The sequence below is a fragment of the Larus michahellis genome, chromosome 2 (genome assembly GCF_964199755.1).
Source record: "Larus michahellis chromosome 2, bLarMic1.1, whole genome shotgun sequence".
In the NCBI taxonomy this organism is placed as follows: domain Eukaryota; kingdom Metazoa; phylum Chordata; class Aves; order Charadriiformes; family Laridae; genus Larus; species Larus michahellis.
In genome coordinates this window covers 154,427,373-154,447,610 of record NC_133897.1, presented here as the reverse complement: position 1 = coordinate 154,447,610, position 20,238 = coordinate 154,427,373, and the positions used below count along the sequence as shown (strand labels likewise).

General features: G+C 44.7%; 1 protein-coding gene across 2 annotated transcripts in view; it reads left to right on the top strand.

The window, feature by feature from the left end:
- Window positions 1-18,423, top strand: part of SAMD12 (sterile alpha motif domain containing 12) — a 190,613-nt gene extending 172,190 nt beyond the window's left edge. For both annotated transcript variants that reach the window (XM_074577741.1, XM_074577740.1), the window contains one exon: window positions 8,884-18,423. In XM_074577741.1, coding sequence (XP_074433842.1) covers window positions 8,884-8,906 — 23 coding nt within the window. In that variant the 3' untranslated portion in view covers window positions 8,907-18,423. The remainder of the gene's footprint in view (window positions 1-8,883) is intronic.
- The last annotated feature ends 1,815 nt before the right edge of the window (window positions 18,424-20,238 follow it).

Below are 20,238 nucleotides of genomic sequence, written 5' to 3'. Positions count from 1 at the left end.
AGAACCTCTTCGATACAATCAGCCCACCCTTCATTTATCAAGCCCTTCTGCAGAGGCAGTATTATTGGTATCCAAGGTCTCTGGTGGGTATACATCAAGATACAGTCTTAATAATCACCTAGGGAACTCTTCAAAGGTGGTAACTCATTTTGATCTGTGTAGTTCATTTTCCAGCTGCCCAGACAGAGACATGAAGCTTGATTTGCAGAGCAGTGAGCACTCTCTGCTGCCTGCCTTGTCACAGCATCAGTCACGGGGTGGAAGAGGACCTCTGCCTCGGACAGGACCTTCCCTCGCTGCAGCACTCTCCCGGAGCTTGGTCCTGCAGCTGGGAGAATTAGACCAGGGGCCTTCTATTTGATTTGATTTGATTTTTAAAACAGTAGTGGTGTATGCACCATGCTAATTTTTCTGTAGATCTTTTTGAGGATGCCTAGGAAGAGTTCCTCGGTCTGGTCACAACCAGATTGACGAGGATAAAATGGTGACTGCTTTTTCCACAAACAACCCCGTGGCTGTGGAGGGCCATGCTGGATTGTAACTTTGACAGTCCAGCAGATTTCCCCTTCAGATGAGTGATCAGTAAGGGTCAGTGTCCTGATAAAATTGGACTTTGGGGCAGATTAGAAGAAGGCGTAATCTAAAAGCATATTGAGAAGTCGGCGTAGATGGTCAAACCCAGACTTTGGCATCTTTAGGGTCCTGTTTGTACACCTCCTTGCAGATGCAGCTTCCAGAAGTCTCCTCAAACTCCGTAGGGTTTTCCACCTTACTCAGGAGCTCCGCAGAGCTCTGGCAGCCTGAAGCTGTTGGTGCCAGAGCCAGGAGCTGGACAGACACAGCACCAGTACAGCCTTGTACCTCTCTTTGTGCCTAACAAGGAACTGTAAAATAAGGTGATGTCTTCTCACGGGCGTATTTTGAAATTGAAGTATTTTGTTTGTGAGATGGTTGGACGCTGTCCATGAGGATAGCAATAATGATTTTCCAGATGGGGGCTGACCATTGTGCATTAAAAAAGGTGATGGGCCACACGCTGAACTGCCAGGATAAAGCAAGTACCAAATGGTACCGAAATGCTCGTTCTCTGGGTTCTGTCTGTCTGGTGCTCCTGGGGAAAACACAGTGATAACATGATGTGATAATACAGGTAAAGAGTATATATTAATTAATTCCTCCAAAGGGCTATATAAAGTTGCTTGTGCAACTAATGAAGGGGGGGAGAGGGGGCTGATTTTGTAGTCTTCGTGATCTGTTTTTGTTTTGTTTTGTGGTAAATGTGTGGGCACATATGTGCGGTCTTTTAGGTGGTTTTAGTAGGTATAATTTCCCTTTTTGCTTGGTTAATCACTTCACAGAATGGAAACTTTCATTTCAGGGAGCCTCACAGTGAATATCTCCCTAAAGGTGGATAGTTTGTTCCACCTCTTAGTCCTGCATAAGCTCTGCATAAGCAGCGAGGGAGTTGTAGCTCCAGAGAGTTTCCAAACCCTTTTGCTATAATACTTTGATTTTTCTAGTGGAGTCTTTGGTTTTGTCTGATTGTGCTTCTTAACTTAATGCATATTTCACTGAAGATCCTCAAGCAAGGGATAGGGTGATATAATGGTCAGCACTGATTCCCAAATGCTGCTGCACGCTTCTGAACGGGACAGGCTTCAAAGTGTCCTGCAGATGCTGCAGAAGAAATGCAAGGACAAGTTCCAGCTGATGATCAGAGCAGCCACCAAACCACTGCGGGCCACCGGGCACTGTGTGGTTAAGCACCTTATGTGCACGCTGACAATACCCCTTGAGGCCATGTCTTTTTTAAGTTCGCTCGGTTTGCACAGTTCCTGGTGCTTCATATTAAAACCCAGTCTCTGGAGAGGAAAGCAATAGATATGCAAAGGCTCGCGTTGTAGTGCAAGTGGCTATTCAGGGCCAGAGAGTGTGAAAGACTATTCATCTGTGACAACCTTTTTCACTTCCTGCAGAGCACGCCACAAGGACTTGTGAGATCAAGAACTGATTACAGGCAGGCAGTGAGAAATATGCATGATAAGGCATAAAGTCACCACTCTCGTCCGCATTTTCAGTTTCAGACAGCACTAGCTCAGGCTCTCAGGCTCCTTAGCACCACATTCCGTTAAATCTTTCATTTTTCTATGATTTCAGTCTGCAGAGAAGGATGCTGGCGGACAGCCGGTTCACTGTTCACAGTGATGGGCAAGTGTGCAGCAGATCGAGAGAATTCTTTGAAAGAAGCTATAGACACTAAGGAAGTGGTTGCCTGCACGTTTTCAAAATACTGCTTGTTAGTTCAAGGAAATCATCATGATCTGTTGAATGCAAAAGCGTTTCTCTTTTTTCTTTGTATGTTTCCAGCAGCAGGTAGGTGGTGGGATGTATGAAGCGACTTGAGTAGGGATGAATGAATGAATCACTTTGAAAGAAGAAAGAGTCTCTTCTAGGATTTTGCCTGATTTTGAACCAAACTTTTAAGCTCGGGAAATTTTCACATGCTGGTTATGCTTAGGCATAAAAAAGACATAATTTCTTGGGACAGATTTTTATTCTGAGGTTTCCACATTAACACTGTGAAATCAAGCTCAGAAGATGCTAAAAGGCTTTTAAGATATTTTTCAGAACAAGGCTGGAGTGTGAGGTCAAGCCCTTTAGAGAGTTGTCCATCATGAATTCTGAATTTTGAAGGAAGGGGCAAGGAACCAAAATTCCTGCATAAATCATCTGTACACAGAATCGACATGTGTCCTCATTTTGTTTAACCTAGTAAAGTCGCTGAGAGATTTGCTTTGGTAGGGAAGCTGGAGTTGTGCATGACTCATGAAGAGACTCTTGGCTAATCTGACTATTTGAGGGCATTGAATAGCTTAGTGAAACACATTTTGGACAACTACATTTTCAACCCATTCTGTGTGAACCAACTGTGTTCCACAGAGCAGCTGTGATAACCTCTGACTAATTGGCTTTTCAGAAGGTCACCTGCTGAGAGCATCTGCCATGACATCCATTCTCCCAGAAATGTTTCATCGCAGAATTGCCTGATGCAAGGTATGGAGCCCAGCATCACAGGCAAGAAGTGAGTTTTCTCTTGAGTCAGAATACAGGGGAGAGGATTTGCCCGACCTTGTTGAATGTTCATCATCTGTCCGGAAGCACTGAGCATCCTGTCTAAACTGCCTGGTGAAGGCCACCCTGAAGCCTTCCTTGAGACGAGATTTGCTGTTGATCCAGACAGCGAGTCTGCAAGCGAGCCAGGATCCCGCATACCCACGTACTCGTGACGGCTTATTAGGGCTTTCACACTGCGTAAGGCAGCGCCACGCACAGTGCCGTGCTCGAGCAGGCTGTGCACAAGCTGTACGCCAGCTGCTGCCTCAAAGCCCTCGTGTGGACCTGGGACCACTCGGAGCGAGCACTGTCGCAATACGTAAATAGCACCAAGGAGTTCATGGCATGTTAAAGTCATTCTCTCCCCTAGATCTCATATGGGAATATTTATTCAGTAGCATATTTATGGTGATGGTATCAATAGATATTAAAATTATACCCAGGGGGATTAAGAGTACTTGGTTGTGGGAGCAAGTTGTCCAGAAGAAGAAAAAGTGTCTTCAAAAAAAGAAACCCTGAATTCCTCCTTGCAGTAATAGCAAATCACATGTTGTCTGCTGTTTGTTTTAAAGACTCTTCTCCTGGAGTCTTGTGATGATACATCCATGTCCCTGATCATTTGAACAAAAAATGTCTTGTTTCATGATTGTGTTTCATAGGTCATGACAAATATGTTTGAACTGTGTCCTAAAAAAAGTAGGGGTGAAGGGAAAGTAACATTTATTTTTTAATTCTGTATATTTTCAGTTTTTATAATTATTTTGCATGGCCTCATTAATGAATATTGTATGCTTGGGATTAGGATTATTGTGTCTGACGCTCTACATCTTGTGCTCATAGATCCACCTTTTCTGTCAGGCTACTCCGAAACTAAAATCTTGGTTTCCTACTTGGCAAGCAAATTCAAAAATCAAAAGCAAGAAGAGACTTCCTTCCTTTCCCCCACAGTATTTTTCTACTGTATTGACCCTGCATTTGACAAACAACATTAAATAACCTTCAAGACTCTATCAGATACCAGGTCTTAGTAATGAGGGGAAGATCAGGCAAGCCAGACCAAGGCATGACCGAATGGGAACCAAACCAAAATCGTCAGTCTTCTCAAAAACCATCCCCAATCTCTGTTTTCTCTCTCCGCTGCTGGGTGTTGCGTTCAGCCCATTGATTAATGTGTCAGTGCTTAGCTCAGGCCGCTCGGCTGTGACACGTGCCGGGAGGCAGCTCGCTGGCTTTGTGCAGCCCCGAGGCTTGGCTGGCTCCTGTCCAAGCCGGGGCAGCTCCGAGAGGAGGCGGCTGGGAGGCGGACGGAGCAGCCTGGCCAGCGTTGCTTCCCCACCTACTCTGTGCTGGCTCCAGCCAGCTACAAGCGTGCAATCGTTTGAGGTAACCTTGGATCTCTGGCACTGTTGACTCTGCTAATCAGTGACCTGTTAGGTAATAAGGTTATGCATCAATAGCTGTATTCACCTAGAGGTTGAAATAACTGCTGCTGTTCTCCACCCAGAACTGTAATGGGATGGTTTTGTGATAAAATGAAACCAAATTCTGGTACAACTTAAGTCTCATCTGACCTGGGGCAAATGGTTCCTGTCCCTGCCGAGGCTGACCCACGGCAGCATCTCCCAGCCCCTCTTAATCATAGAATCGTAGAACGGTTTGGGCTGGAAGGGACATCAAAGATCATCTAGTTCCAACCCCCTGCCATGGGCAGGGACATCTCCCGCTAGACCAGGCTGCTCAAAGCCCCATCCAGCCTGGCCTTGAACACTTCCAGGGATGGGGCATCCACAGCTTCTCTGGGCAACCTGTTCCAGTGCCTCACCACCCTCACAGTGAAGAATTTCTTCCTAATATCTGATCTAAATCTCCCCTCTTTCAGTTTAAAACCATTACCCCTCGTCCTATCGCTACACTCCTTGATAAAAAGTCCCTCCCCATCTCTCCTGTAGACCCCCTTTAGGTACTGGAAGGCTGCTATATGGTCTTCTCGGAGCCTTCTCTTCTCCAGACTGAACAACCCCAGCTCTCTCAGCCTGTCCTCATAGGAGAGTGCTCCAGCCCTCGGATCATCTTTGTGGCCCTCCTCTGGACCCATTCCTCCTTCCTCCTTCCACCACAGTGACTGACCAGGATCAGAAGATCTCCAAGTGGATATTCTGTTTTTACATTAGATTCCATGAGCCTCACAGAGACACCTCATGCTCTCACACCTCAGTGATAATAATTCAATGCACAGTAAAGAAAAGGGTAAATCTACAAATGGGCTGCCAGCCATTTTTTTTGTCAGTGTACAAAATTCTTCAAAGGTAGCGATATCTCTAATTAGTAAGTAGCAAGATGCAACAAGTCTGCAATGATGTACAGCATATTATAATGTCTCAAGTGATATGAGAAGCATCAAGTGAGGTACCCGTGGCTTTTCTGACGCAGGAAAAATACTAGCAAATGTAGCTGAATGCAGTTTTTCACCAGACTCCAAGGAATAGTCGGTAGATGAATGTAGGAAATAGGCATTTTTCATAATAATCCTATGTTTAAAATGTCCTGACCTTAGAAATACAGTATAAAATTAGTCCCAGGAGAAGAAACCTAGCAAAGGTGACAGATGCTTGTTTCCTTTATCAGAATACCTCCATTATGAAAAAGTGACAAATACCGCTAGGTTGAGCTGAATTAACATGTGTTAAAAATGATTGAAAAAAATGTCTCTTTCCCAGTTCGAAAAAAAAAATCACACAATACAGGTACTCAAAGAAATGCAATACACCTCTGGCTTTGAAGCGATTGTTGCCTTTCTACAGCAGCTTCTTGAAAATGTCATGTGAGATTAGATCTGTGCGCCGCTGTGTTGGTAAGCGCACGAACCCCCTGCAAAGGGCGGTCTTCATTCCAAGAGCTTACAGTCTCAGGCAAGGTTTTCAAAGACGACTGCTCATTTCTGATACCTTTTAAAAAAAAAATCTTACTTTCAGAAAGCGCTGGGTACATACTGTTAGAAACCAGGGTCCTTAGAGGAGTTTCCAGCTGGGCACCAAAAATTATATAGGTAACGAGGAAGAATAAGCTCTTCTAAAACCCTGGCCTCAAAAGGCATAGTGAGAAGAGAAAAAATGGGCTAAATCACCACTAAATCCTCAGTTTGCTTGCTCTAAATGCAGAGCTTAAGAGAATTCCCTTGGCAGGTGTCAGCGGCTGTGTCCAGCCTGGCTCTGCTAGGTGTCCTGCATGGCTCAAAAGGGTTCTGCTCCCTCTGTAGAGTGGATGGAGCTCAGGTTGGGACCAGTTCCCATTTCTCCTCATTCATGGGTTTCTGCCTGAAGGGCCAGCTGGCTCATTTCAAACTTAAGAACGGGTACAAGCCAATGGCTTTAGACAACGTGGATGATTGGGGAATTTCAGCATGAGTGCAATGCTGAGGCCTGACCTGATATAATTAGTGAGTTTACCCGTTTTATTTTAGTCCTGGAACTCTGTGGCTAGGCAAAGTATTTTCCATTGCTTGGGAGAGCTTTTCAAATTTTCCCTTCTTTGTGGCAGATGAGCTGTTTAACCTCAAAAAAAAGTCCTGTTTCTCCTTTGTGAGACAGGCTCATCTCTGTTGATGCTACACAGATGGGAGAGATCCTCCAATTCACCTGGGATCAAACTCTTTGAGGTGAGGTTTGCTTGTCTCCAAGTTTAAAACCTCCCCCAGATTTCCCCTTTATCCTCATACCTACTTAATATCACCACTGCTTTCTTTGCTGTCCTGGGGGATGCGGTCAGTTATCCGTCTAGACCAGCTGAAGGCTCAAAACCTTTCCATCCATTCTTCCATGGAATAAAACAGTTGCTGCGTCCCAAACACGCCTCTTTCTCAGGCCACTACTGACATGGGTCTCTCATATAGTAGCTGACGGTAGGTGGTGGTGGGATCATAGCACTAGAGAACCTTGAGAGCAAAAGCAAGCAAGCTGTAAAAACAGAAATCAAAAGTAGCACCGTAATCAGGCAAACATGCCCACATAAGGAAGGAAATAGCTAAGGAGACTGTTTTTTTCTATTGTTCCTCTGTTTCATTGGCCATATTTAGACTGAGAGATAAAATGCTCATGGCACGGTGTTGGGTTTTTAAAAAAATCTTATTCAGCATTCTTCCGGCACCTGCTGGTTTGACATCCCATCCTTTCCCTGCTCGATCAGACCTTCATGTCCATTTCTGCAAGGGTTTGGGGTTGGGAGAGGCAAATATGGGCAAACTGATAGCTTGGCAGAGACAGTCAGCACGCACTCCACAGAGAAGAGCCCGCAGGGCATGATTTTGAAGGGGTGAGAAGCAGAAATCCAGTGCCAGCCTGAGTTTCAGCTGACGTGAACGCTGCCTTGGCAGCGTCAGTATCCCATTAGCTTCACAATTTGGAATCTGGCCCCAAAAACCCAACGATCCAGCTCTTCCCAGACACACAGACACGTACATTCATGCAAGAAGCAGGACATCAGCTGGAAGGGGTGCAAAGCCCACCCTGATAAGTCCCGTCCCAGCGCTGCCCTGGTCAGGGATCTGGTCGGTAAAACTAGTGATGGGTGAGGGCTCTGTGAGAAACAAAGGTGTGTCCAAACACGATGAAATAACAGGGTGAACTTGCCTCTGCACGGCTGCTTGGCTCCAGAGGCCCGTGTAAGCCTGTGATGGGTTTACATGCCTTTTCGTGGCTACAGACTGAATAAAATGACTGAATGCGCTTCAGTGTGAGCAGTCCTGCGCGGGCACTCGTCTCCTGTTCAGAAGGGCAGAACAGGGAACACAAATCACCATCAGAAAATGTAAAATTTAGGTCGGGAGGGACCTCTGGAGATCATCCCACTCAACTGTGCTCGAAGCAGGGCCCAGTTAGGTTGTTCAGGCCTTGTCTGGTTGAGTTGCAAATGTCTTTGTAGGTGGAGATCGCACAACCTGGTCAGGTAACTTGTTCCAAAATTTGACCATCCTCACTAGGAAGAATTTTCTTTTCCTTGTATCTAACTGGAATCTCTTTTGTTGCATCTCGTGTCCATTACCTCTTGTCCTTTTGCTGTGCATCTCAAAGAAGAGTTAGAGTGGAGGGGAGTAGAAATTACAAGAAGCTTTCACATATTCCTCCTTTGTGGTGTGATCACCTTACAGCTTTGCAAGGGCTTTCAGGCAAGGAATAGCGGCCCAAATTGAGTGTGCTTTACTGTTTTTAGCAGGGAAGGAGACATTCCTTGCAACCCACTAATTGTCTTACAGAGTCTGAAGGGGGTGAGCTGTTTTCACATCTGCTATGCAGCGATGGCCAACTCTTGCCATCTTGGCCAGCAGAAATGGTAAGGGAACATCAGCCCCTACTTCGGCATTTGGCAGAGCCTTTCCTGCATTTGGCTACCGTGTCTTCAGTAGTTAATGTAGGCCTAACCAAACCAAGGAGCCTGCTCTCTGGGACTCAGACTAGAGGGAGGGTAAACAGTGCTTCCACATGAGGCAATAAAATGAATGTAGGATTTGTTAAATCATACAAATGATGCCCGTCTGCACTTTGGATTATCTAAGGAATTGATTAAGTGCTGAGTTTTTTGGTTGATGAGTAAAGCTGATTAAAGAAAGTACCAGGGTCGTGATATATATTCTAGGAGTAGTTTGTCTGTACAGCAGTACGTTCACTCAGCCCAAACCTGACTTTTTTATTTTAGTTGAAAATAAAACGGTGAAAATTCCTTTTCTCTGTTCTGTACTCACTGTCTGGTTTTTGTTTTCCGTTTTGTTTCTTACAGCCCCGGCAGAGAGCTCTCCATAAATGTTTCCAGCCTCTAAAGCTGCTGTCCTGCCACTTGATATGAAAGTGAACTTTCCTTCATGAAAAAAACAAATAATAATAAATGGCACTGCCAGAAGGTGACCATGGAGGACTGAAGACAAACTTGAAGTAAAATCAGCCCACTCAAGTTGATGCATTCTGGGGAGACCTGGTTTGCTCTGGAGTAAAAATGTGGTGCATAACATCCAGTGCTAATTTGTTGAAAATGGTCATTGACAGACCTTTAGCTGGAAAATTTCTTCCAGTTTTCATCACTGTGCATAACTTTTGAGTTCCCTTTAGGGGACTGTCTATGCCCTTCACTAGAAGTCCTGTTTTAGCATGGCAACTACTGGATTCTTTTATTATGTATGCAGATGGCATGATGTTTTAGGAAAACCTTACAGCAATTCTCCAATCTCAGTGGATATGTTCACAATATTACACCCCGATAGGAATGTAAACGTCTTGTATATGTTAGTTTTGCCGTCTAATGGTATTCTGTTAAACAATATCAGCACTTCATATGTGCTTTCTGCACAGAACTAGCACAGTCCATATATATACGATGGTCTTTTTTTAAAAATATTGAGGATACGTTTCAGTATTTGTGCTGAGACTGCATCCAAACTGAAGTCCACTACTAGTGTACCTTCACCGATTCACAGTAGATTGTGTAGATAGATTTGCACGTGGCAGAGGTGTGACTTCTTTTATCGAGACTTAGAGACCAGCTGTCACAGAGGTAGCCAAGAACAGGGTAGGTTGAATGAGGTGTAGGACACTGCGTCTGCTCTCCCTCTCGTCCGCCAAATATCAAAGGTTCTCGTTTCTAGTGTGCCAATGTGTTTTCTTACTCGTCGAGGGAGAGGCAAGGGAGAGAGCCTTTCTCAGAGATGTCTGTGACGCTGGGTTTGGTCTATGGTAAAACCAGACTAAACTGGAAGAATTCAGGTTCTTTATGCTGGCCACCATCTATGTTTTGGGCTGGACTGGGGAATCGTAGTCCAAACCAAACTCTCTGAATAAGGTAAAGTGTAAGACTACACTTCTAAGGAGCAAGACACTCCCTTTGGAGAGGGCAGACTTCTTCATTAACTTTTTCCACTTTCTATCCAAAACAGTATTTTGGTAGGAACTGGGAATAAGCAAATGGTTCCAATAAGCCTTTCAATATACTGTAGCAGGCTCAAGACTGTTGCATTCAATCTGAGCATCGTTTTTTGTTCAGTCTCTGAATGGCTGGCCTCATCACTGGCTGTATCACAGCTGGCTGTGGTACTGTTTCTTCCATGGGGACTCAGTGGAATTAGCGTCTGTCCCTCACATCAGGACCTTCTTTACACACTCTTTATGATGAACTGATGCCATCAACACACTGAGGGGACTACCTATTTGTTCCTTCTTTCTTTAATATCAAAGGTAGCTTGTTGTCTATTTAAAGACCATCACTCTCTCCAGTCTGATAGACAGGTACTAAAGAGTCAATGTTAACATGTATGCCAAACTGTGCGTGAGACGCCAAACTGGTGTGAAGATGCAGCGATGGAGAGAAGGTGCAGCTACATCAAGTCAAAGGGACCTTTTTAGAGGAAGCTCCTGGGTTATAGTTCTTAAAAACTATTGTACAGTTCATTGCTAGAGAATGGAAGGTCAGCCACTGAGAGTGCCTCTACAACAAACAGATAACTGTCTGTAGGGCATAATTTTTTTCAGATGGGTATGGGCTTAGGTTTCAGCTCTCCACCCATCTCAGATTCAGCATGTTGGATACTTCTATAGTATTCAGTCCAGAAGCAAATTATTTTTGTCGATGACCAAGATTTTCAGAAGTCGCTAGTGATTTCTAATGGTTTGTGTCTTTCCATGGGTTCTCAAATGGAGCTCCCAGGAATTAAAAAGCAGTAAGCTTCTACATTCTCTTTCTGAAAATCCTGGTCCCTAATTTTAAATTAATTGGTGTAAAAATTCTTCAGACATAAGAATCATTGCCAATGGCAACATTTGCACTTTTTAGAGCTTTTCATAGGGTTGCAGGTTGGAATCTGATACCAAGAGACCCAGCCGTGCGCATGGCACAGGTCCACTGTAAGCTTCAGCAAATTTTACAGCTCTTTTTCTGCTACAGGTTTTAAAAATGCGCTCTGGCAACTGACATCAATTTCATGTTGGTCCAGCAATTAAAAAACACCAACTTTGATATAAGTTATTTCAAAATGAAGGAGAATGCTATACTTCTGCAGAAGGGATTCTCTTATTTTACTACCCAGTAAAAAAATCCAGAATAATTTGAATGATAAAGAGTTCATCAGAGATCTTAAAACAGCATATGAGAAGAAGTTGAGTTAGGCAGAGAGCCACGAGAAGCATTTTTTGTATCAATGTTAGTTTTGAACATCTTCCAGTATATGGGCATGAATTTAGATGTGTGCACTTCTCCTGTTAAAACAGTTTGTTTTAAAAGCTTCCCAGGATTTTAGCTACGGTGACCTAGAAAAGCAGTGTTATAGGCCCTGAGAAATGTGAAAATCAAGTCCAGACCCTTGTGTAGCCAGACTCGGTGAGAAGTCTGCTGTAGGTGCCTATCGGACAAATCTCCCTTGAAGCTGGTGTAGGTCTCCATCCTACAGCCAGCCTGTGCATGTGGATAACTGCAAGCAGAGTTCCCCCGAGCCCCGTGACACTCCTCACGTGTGTAATTGTCTGCCGGAGCCGTAAGGAAATAACTGTACTTTTTGGCTTGTATTTAACTATTCATCGTGTTTGGATTTTTTAATCACTGTTATTCTCCCAAAGTAGGCCATGCTTCCTCAGGGATATTTATGAAATTGTTCTACATCTCCTGAACAACTATCTGGATCCCAGCGTATTCTTCTGAAAACTTTTTAATATAAATAAACATGTGGGAGAGATTTTTGTTATTATGAATGGGGGCAGGTACTGTGTTCTCGGAAAGGCTATTGAGTGCAGACAATCAAGTCTATTGCATTTTTTATGCCGAACACCTTATTAATAGCAGACACATCCGCTTTTGCCTGGGTCGCAGGAACAGTTCAGGGGAAAGAATGCTTTATCTCTAGTCAATAAATCATTTATGTCGAGAGTGCCAAAGACCAAGTCAACATGAAAGGGAGTGAATAAGTTATTCCGGCAAAGGAAGTGAATTTAAATACTCTCAGAGCCATTAGTTCAGTGCAAAAGAGTAGGAGACTAACGCTATTTTCATAAAACAGCAATTACCAGCCCTGTGGAGACAGATAAATTCACAAAGGCCAGTGCTACTGTTCCATTGATCACTAGTTATTATTTCTGAAACAAAACAGCATTGCCATCAGGACACCGTTCCCCGCCTGCAGACCCGCAGCCTTCCTCCCGTGCCCGCTCCCCCTCCCTGCCGCCCGCTCACCCGGCTGCTTCGTGTCGAGAAAGGCTGCAGCATCAGCCCCCGCTAAGAAACGCTGACAGAGGCTCGGCCATCCCAAGCACTTTGAACCCTGAGAAGTCCTGCACTAGAAACCTGAAGGAATTGCTCTCCCTGGAAAACACGCCGCAGCTGAAAGCATCCTTTGTGCTGTTCTGTTCCTTGGGTTGTTTCCTCTGCGTGGCTTTCTGTGCCTGAACGCTCGCCATTTATTCTGTTGAGGGAAATGCAGCCTTCCAGGAGGGGAGTCTGAAAAAGCTCCGCGAGCTCTTTGGTTTTGCCCGCCCAGCTGCATGGCGATGCTCTGCCGGTGCGTTCATCCCTCCCTGTCTGTTCCTCAGGGTAAGTGTTGTCACTCGTCAGCAGCTGCAGCGTCGTTGAGGAAAGCAAACCATTAAAAATGACAAAATTCTGGGTTTGTTTTGCCCTGAATTTTTGGAAGACCCCAGGCCAGACCCCTGGCAGACCCGCGTTGGCATTACTCCATCAAAGTCTCCAGAGATGTGTTGATTAATGCCAGTGACGGAGCCAGGCCTGGGGTGGGTTTTTGTCATCACTAAAACTAACCTCCCTCCACCCGCCACAAAGTCACAAGATCTCAATTATTCAAAATTGTCTCAGGCAAGCAAAGTAAAATCCTGCATCTTTCCCATCAGTCCCCTTTTAATGGTTAACATCTCCGCCGTCAGAGTCTCCTTGAAAGGCCCCACTGCAGGACTGTGCTGCAATTGACCCTGGTATATATAGACTGTGGTCAATAAGATTTTAATTTAAAAAGAAAAGCTCCTCTGGTGTAATTGAAATTGATGAGTGAGGGGGAAAGTATTTCCAGTCTTACCTGCAACCTCCTATAGTGAAATTCAGGAGTGCAAAAAACCCCACCAGCATAACGTATGGGTGATTAGGCAGGCTCATGAGGATAAATCAGCAAGTAGGAAAAGTAGATATTTGATGAGGGAAGCCAAAAAACTGTATGGGAAGTCAGTGGCCAATAGATTAGGGCTAGTTAGACCAAAGGCTTTACATATATCCTAATAAATACAGTCGTAGCCCAGCTAAGTCTGATGTTAGACAGGCACAGCACAGTGATCGCTCACAGCACATGCGAAACCCAACAAATGTTCTTGTTCGGTGTTTGAAAGAAGTAGAAGGAGAGAGTCAGATTGCACAATAAAATGTAATTCCTCCTACTCCATCAGTAATTACGGGTAATACTAAGCAGCAACTCTCCAAACATATTTTTTAAATTTGCAGAAGCAGATAACTGAATCCAAAAGTGTAGGAAAACTTACCTAGGACTCCTCTGAACCAGAAAGCATAAAAGAAGCTTCAAGCTGCACCCAAAACCTCCAAGAATTGAAAAGAAGTAGTGATTTGATCCAAAAAAATACAGGTTTATTAGCTTCCTATCAGTCTTAGGCAAAATCATGGAAAGGCTGATATGACACAATCTTTAAAGCAATTAAAAATTGATAAAACTCCAAGGTATTTTTATAGAAATGTATTATGCCAAATAAACTCACTATCATTTTTTGTGATATCAAAGGGTCGCTGATAAATCATGTATGTCTTAGGTCTGCTGACATACTATACTTAGCCTCCTATAAATCATTTGATTCTGATAAAGAACAAAATAGCACAATGCAAAATCAATATAGTCCATATTAAGTGGATTAAAACCGATCACAAGGAATAACTGTAAATATGAAATTATCATCGGCAAGACTATTTCTAATCAGCTCCTCCCAAGGTATGCTCTAGTTTCAGTATTCCTCCCAGGGAAAGAGAAAGTTGGCAACAGCCAGAGATGACAAAAACAGGGGTGGGGTAGATAACGATATGGAGCAGGTCAGTGGTAGAGGGTAACTGGGAGCACGGCAAAGTCAGACATCCAGGAGAGATGGAAGCAAGTCCTGCTTGGAGGCATGGGGAGTACATCTGGAATAATATAGTGGCTGTGAAGGTCTGATAAATAGCGCATTCTACATCTACCCCCGAGACACTCTCGCCAGCTGGGACGTAGGACCTGGCCATAGCCACGCTCTGCCAGTTTGTTCGGTCACTGCCCATCTTTCAGAAAGGCTATCGGCAACTTGGAAAGATTATTTTCAATAGCTCCCAGTGTCAGTCAAGGGCAGGAAAACGGGTCTTTATTATAGTGTCAGACTAATGAAGCTCAAGCTATTAATTTATCAGAGGCAATTTGAAGAGGTGACTTGATCTCCGTCTGCAACCGCAATCTTCTACCTGGGCAGGGAAGTGCTGTCTGAAGGCAGGTAGCTCTTTTATTTAGAAGAAAAGGGAATGATGTGCTCTACTGGTTGGAAACTGATTTCAGGCTAGAAATTAAGTGCAAATGCTCGACAGGGAGGATAATTACCCATGGAGACAACTTACTTAGTTACCTGGCATGCTCTCCATCACATAAAGTCCTTAAATGTATGCAGAGTATTTTTCTAAGTCGATAAACTCTACCTCAAACTGAAATCCAGGCTCGGTGCGGCAATTACTGGATGAGGTTATTAGGCGTGTATTATGCAAGGATTAGACTACATCATCAGATGTAAACTTCTGAATTAAAAATATCCTAAAGTTTCCAATAGTACAGGAAGGCAGGGCAACCTATATCCATTTTTTCACACAAAATGGTCTTAATTTAAACAGCGTGTATGAACAGAGCTGTGCTTGCCAGCATTTAGTCTGAGCGTCGGTAGGTCTGCTTGCAGTTGCAAAGTCCTTCTGCGCGTAATTAAAGGAAGAAAATGAGACTAGAAAGGACAACGCAAACCCTTGAACATATAGAGAGAGTCCATTGTCTTTCATTAATAACAGCCTGAGACAAAATGATGGACTCAAATGATGGGGCCAAGTGGAAGGGTAGTCTGAGCAAGGAATAACAACTGTGGGTTTGCCTCTTAATTAAGGAGGTAGCATCTTGCTGGCAAGAAACAGATTTTCCTGCCTTCAACAACTGGCAGAGAAGCTGTGGCGCTGATTGAGAATTATATTGTATCGCTGTGCAGCTGGACACGGTGCACGAGCTCCTTGCTTCAAAGACGGCAAACTGTTCCTGCTATCATGACGAGCCCCATCGGAGCCGGTTAATAAAGCCCTAGAACTGAAATGACTTCAGCGGGACTACCCAGAGTAATGAGCGCTGCTCCCGGCGGTGGGGTTTTGTGAGATTGGGCCCTATTACCGTTGACAGGTTTGAACATTGTACCTTAGACATAAGCAAAGGAGCGCTCGGCATCTGATTTGGGTTTCACAAAACCGCTGTCGATGGGTGCCAGGCAAGTGCCAACCATCAGAGCCACCTTCTGCCAGGCTTCATCGGGCGGTGGGGAACAGCAGGAGCTGGGATGTGCGTTTTGAAGAGTAAACAGTTCACACAGACAGGAGAAACCATAAAAGCAATACTTACTGCAAATTGGTATTGAATCGACATCGAGAAGCCGAAACAAGAAGGGAGCTGGCTATGGCCGTAGCTAAGAAGATAAAGATCTTTGGGGATTCTTGCTCTAATCCAGTGTGAAATCCTAAGAAAATGAGTTTGGTCTAGATTTATTGTTTAAAGAACGTTGGTACAAGCCAGCCGCCCGTCAAATAAATTCTGCGGAGTCGCTGGCTTCGGTGCGTGATGGCTTTCGAGTGTCCTCCTGCTGCTGAGACACCTTGCCGCTCTGGAGGAGAGTGGTCCTTAACAGGCGCGTCGGGGGTCAAGCTGGACGGGAGAAGAAGCTGAACCTGCAGATGGCTGTACAACATCTGCTTCTGCCATAAAAGCAGGATTGCCAGCATTATTATAACACTTCCAGGCTTAGTCTGAGAATGAGCTGAAAAGCTCCTTTCTGATTTTAATTCCAAATATATCTAAATACTTTTTCAGAAAAACAAAATCCCCTGTAGCTGTTGTTACATCTCTAATCACGTTACTTCTATTAAGCACTTGCCTTGAATTCATCTATTTAATATCATGAGTCACCAAATTAAATAGTGATACACAGGGTTTTTTTAAAGCAGGGAGATCGATACTGCAGTGCAACTGCATGTAAGCAATAAGAAGCTGTGCAGAGGGAAAAAAAAACAAACCCCAGTCTGCCCCATCAGATGATTTGGGGACTTGGTTGGTTGGTTGGTTGGTTTGTTTATTGAGAGCACGGTTTTACATCTAGACAGAGGTTTTCCCTACTGAGCCAAGCTCTGGTCTCAAGGCCAGTCCAGATAAAGAAATGTTTGGAGTCCTCTTACCACTTCATCCGCATCCCCTGTATGCAAGAGGCTTCTTCTCTGCTTTTCTCCTGAGAAAGGTAGAAAGGAGCTTAAATGGCAATAGAGAAAGCACAGAGGGAGCTGAGCTTTCAGCCTGTGCAGAGTGTCTCAGCGTGAGACCCAGAGCCCAGCCTTCTCCTCCTGAGCCCAACACCAGTGACCGGGGGGAGGAATGGGCCGTGCTGGGTGAACACGCAAACAAAGCCAGGCGTCCTCTGCCCTGCTGAGGGTTCTCTCGAAGCCACTGCAAGAGACACATTACCTTGCAGAATCAGACCCCGTGTTTCAGAGCATCAGCTGGGGTCACTGCTGTCTCCCGGGCTTCCCCTAAAATACAGGTGAACCGCACGGGGCAATGCTCTGGCAGTGGGAATTGCCAACATTTCCCCAAAGAGGCTGTGTGCTCTGAGGAGAAGACCCTTTTGCTTTGCACTAAGCTGCTGGGATACTAGGCGAGAGCAAGAGGCTTATTTTTAACTTTCTCACAGTTACTGCAGAAAGTGAAAGTGGCAGGGCCGTGCTTTGGGATGTGCTGGGCTTTGTTTTCAGTTTCCTTTTGGGACTGTGGTTACCTGGACCTGCCTTGCAATTATTCTTTCTTCTTCACAAGTGGGGGTAATCACAGAATCATAGAATGGTTTGGGTTGGAAGGGACCTTAAAGATCACCTAGTTCCAACCCCCTGCCATGGGCAGGGACACCTCCCACCAGACCAGGTTGCTCAAAACCCCATCCAGATGCCTGCCTGACTCCACGCAGCGTTAACCAGCAAAAGGGGGCTCTAAATTTGGGCTTCTCTACTTTGGGGAGCTGAATTTAAGGTTGGTTGAACCCAACCTTGAGAAGAGCAGATAATGGACAGCTGGAATTACAGCCACACCTGAGTTGTCTCCAAAGGTTGCCCCCAAATCATTAGCCCATGCACAGAATCAGGTGCCACACTGTGCTTGTGGGTCAGCACTGGCAGCTGATGATGGACACGAGCTACGGGGAGCGAGCGGGAAGCTGGGATCAAGGTCTTGGGATTTGGTGGCCTGGTGCAGGAGGGCTGGATGCAGAAAGGCTGAGTGCAAGCCCACGGCCGTGCTGTGTGGTCAAAACGGTCTCCCAAAGCCGGCAAGTTGTGTCTGGTCCAGCTGCCTTTGGAGTCAGCTCTGGTTTACATTCACTAAGGAAATAACTCTCTAAGTCAGTGATCTCCTTTTAAGGTTAACTTGGTTGAAAATCTAGGAAAATGCCAGCACTCTTAACGGTTAAAAAGCAACACACTGTTATCCCAGTCCGTCTGTGGCTGAACTTTTTAAAGACGGAGCCAAATGAGGTGGCATAAGACAAAAGTGTGCCTTTTTGTTTGATGTACACTGCATTTCCCCAGGCGTCCAAGGTGTTCATCTGTACAGCAGTGCTTTTTTCCCAAAACAGAAATTATCATGCAATCTAATTTTTAGTATATGAAGTGGCCATCACTGTTAATAACACCCTATGGTTTTTATATTTACTCTTTAATTCCTTCTGTTTTCAAAAGCCAACAAAAATTAAAACCTGGGTGGGAGGGAGGAATTCTTTTAAACGATGAAATTAAAATCAATGTCAAATTTTTGGTATCTTTGGGCATGATCTCTGGAAGCTTTGGATATCTGCTTTATCATTTTGTATATTTGACAATTTTGTACTCTGCATTGTTTGACTTCATTTGTGCATGGCGATGTATTAAAACATGGAATTTTTATTATACAGTAAAAGCATTTTGTTTGGTTTAAACAAGGTCAGGTCTTGATCCATTGCAGGAACAGGAGAAAAAAAAAATAAAACCAAGAGGTTTTTGCCAGCAACCCCTCTCCTTTGACGCTCTGACCGGTCTCATCTGGGGGGTTTCCAGCACCTGAAGGTGGGCAAATCTTCTCACCTGCCCACACGTCTCCTCCCCAGCTGCGGTAGGATCATAGAATGGTTTGGGTTGGAAGGGACCTTAAAGATCGTCTAGTTCCAACCCCCCTGCCATGGGCAGGGACACCTCCCACTAGACCGGGTTCCTCAAAGCCCCATCCAGCCTCACCTTGAACGCTTCCAGGGATGGGGCAGCCACAACTTCCCTGGGCAACCTGTGCCAGTGCCTCACCACCCTCACAGTAAAGAATTTCTTCCTAATATCCAATCTAAATCTCCCCTCCGCCAGTTTGAAACCGTTACCCCTTGTCCTATCGCTACACTCCCTGACAAAGAGCCCCTCCCCATCCTTCCTGTAGCCCCCTTTAGCTACTGGAAGGCTGCTATAAGGTCTCCATGGAGCCTTCTCTTCTCCAGGATGAAGACACTTCGGGTCTGTGCAGCGGTTTGCTGTACGGCGGTACAGGTGCTGCGTAAATGCAGCATATCCGTAAGTGTAGCAGAAGGTGTTAACCGAGAAAAGGGCTGTGTTCCTCTCACCAGGGTCTGGGTGTAAATCCAGACCGACTGCGCTGACTTGGCTCCATTTACCAGGATTTAGTGCGGTGCCACTGCGAGCAGACACTGCACGCTGTGAGGAAGTATTCTACTTTCGTTGCCTTTATTTCTCTAAACTTGAGGGATGCCCTTGTAAGCAGTGAAGCATCTTCTGAGGGGACCAAACCACGAAAGGAGCAGGTACTAGACTGTTTATGGTGCATGGCATCTCGTTCCCACCCCACTCCCCATTTATTCTCAGCATTTATGGCATGAGAGTAATTTAAGTCAGTAGATAAGGTACTTTTCAGAAAAACTAATGCTGAAATTCCAGCATGGTATTATGCTCTCCCCTATATGTGTGGTTTTTTTCTTTTCAGCCATTATTCTGAATGTTCTCGCATTTGTAAGGTAGAGACTGATGACATGTTTTGGTCAAACACAAAATATTGGGCTTAATACAAAATAATAGAATGAAATTATATAGTGTGCAGTATAACTGACAAAGTCGAGATAAATTGTCATCTAAAAAAATCATAAATCATGTTATTGATTGTAACATCTTGTGATTGGGTTGCAATTTGCTAAATTCTGTTTATATCTTTAAAAAGCTTTCTACTCCATAAACTTTGTCAGTGAGAAGAACATGTTAGGAGGGAAAGCTCCGGTGTAGTACAAATCTGTGCACGTTACATCTCGGGCTGAAGGAAATGAGACCAATCATACAAGTAAAGAAAACAGTTTCTATGTCACGTGTCCTTTTCACCATCGGGGTCCCCACAGGGGTTACAGTGGCACCATATTATTACTACTCTGGATGCTGCACACTAAGATTATTTCCATTATAAACAATACGCCACCTAAATCAGATCTGCTTTATAATGAAACAGCAGCTACTGTGATAATGAAAAACTCCTCCCTGGAGACAGAGAAAATAGCTACTGATGCTGCGAAGAAGGAGCTTCCCCGTGCGTGCGTATGGGTTTTGCATTATAAATCTCACCAATGGGGTTGCAGTGTGTTACTCACAAGTCATCGCTGGAGCAACCGGTTGTGCAGTTTGGGGTTTTTGGTTGTTTTCCTTCCAGTGACAGTTAGTCCTTCATGCAACTTGCATAATCTTATGTTATATCCATGTATGTCCTGCAGGTCTGTCAGAGCTTGCCTTACCCTGGCCAGCTATCGTGGGTTACAGGCCCAGGTCATGCTGCTTGAA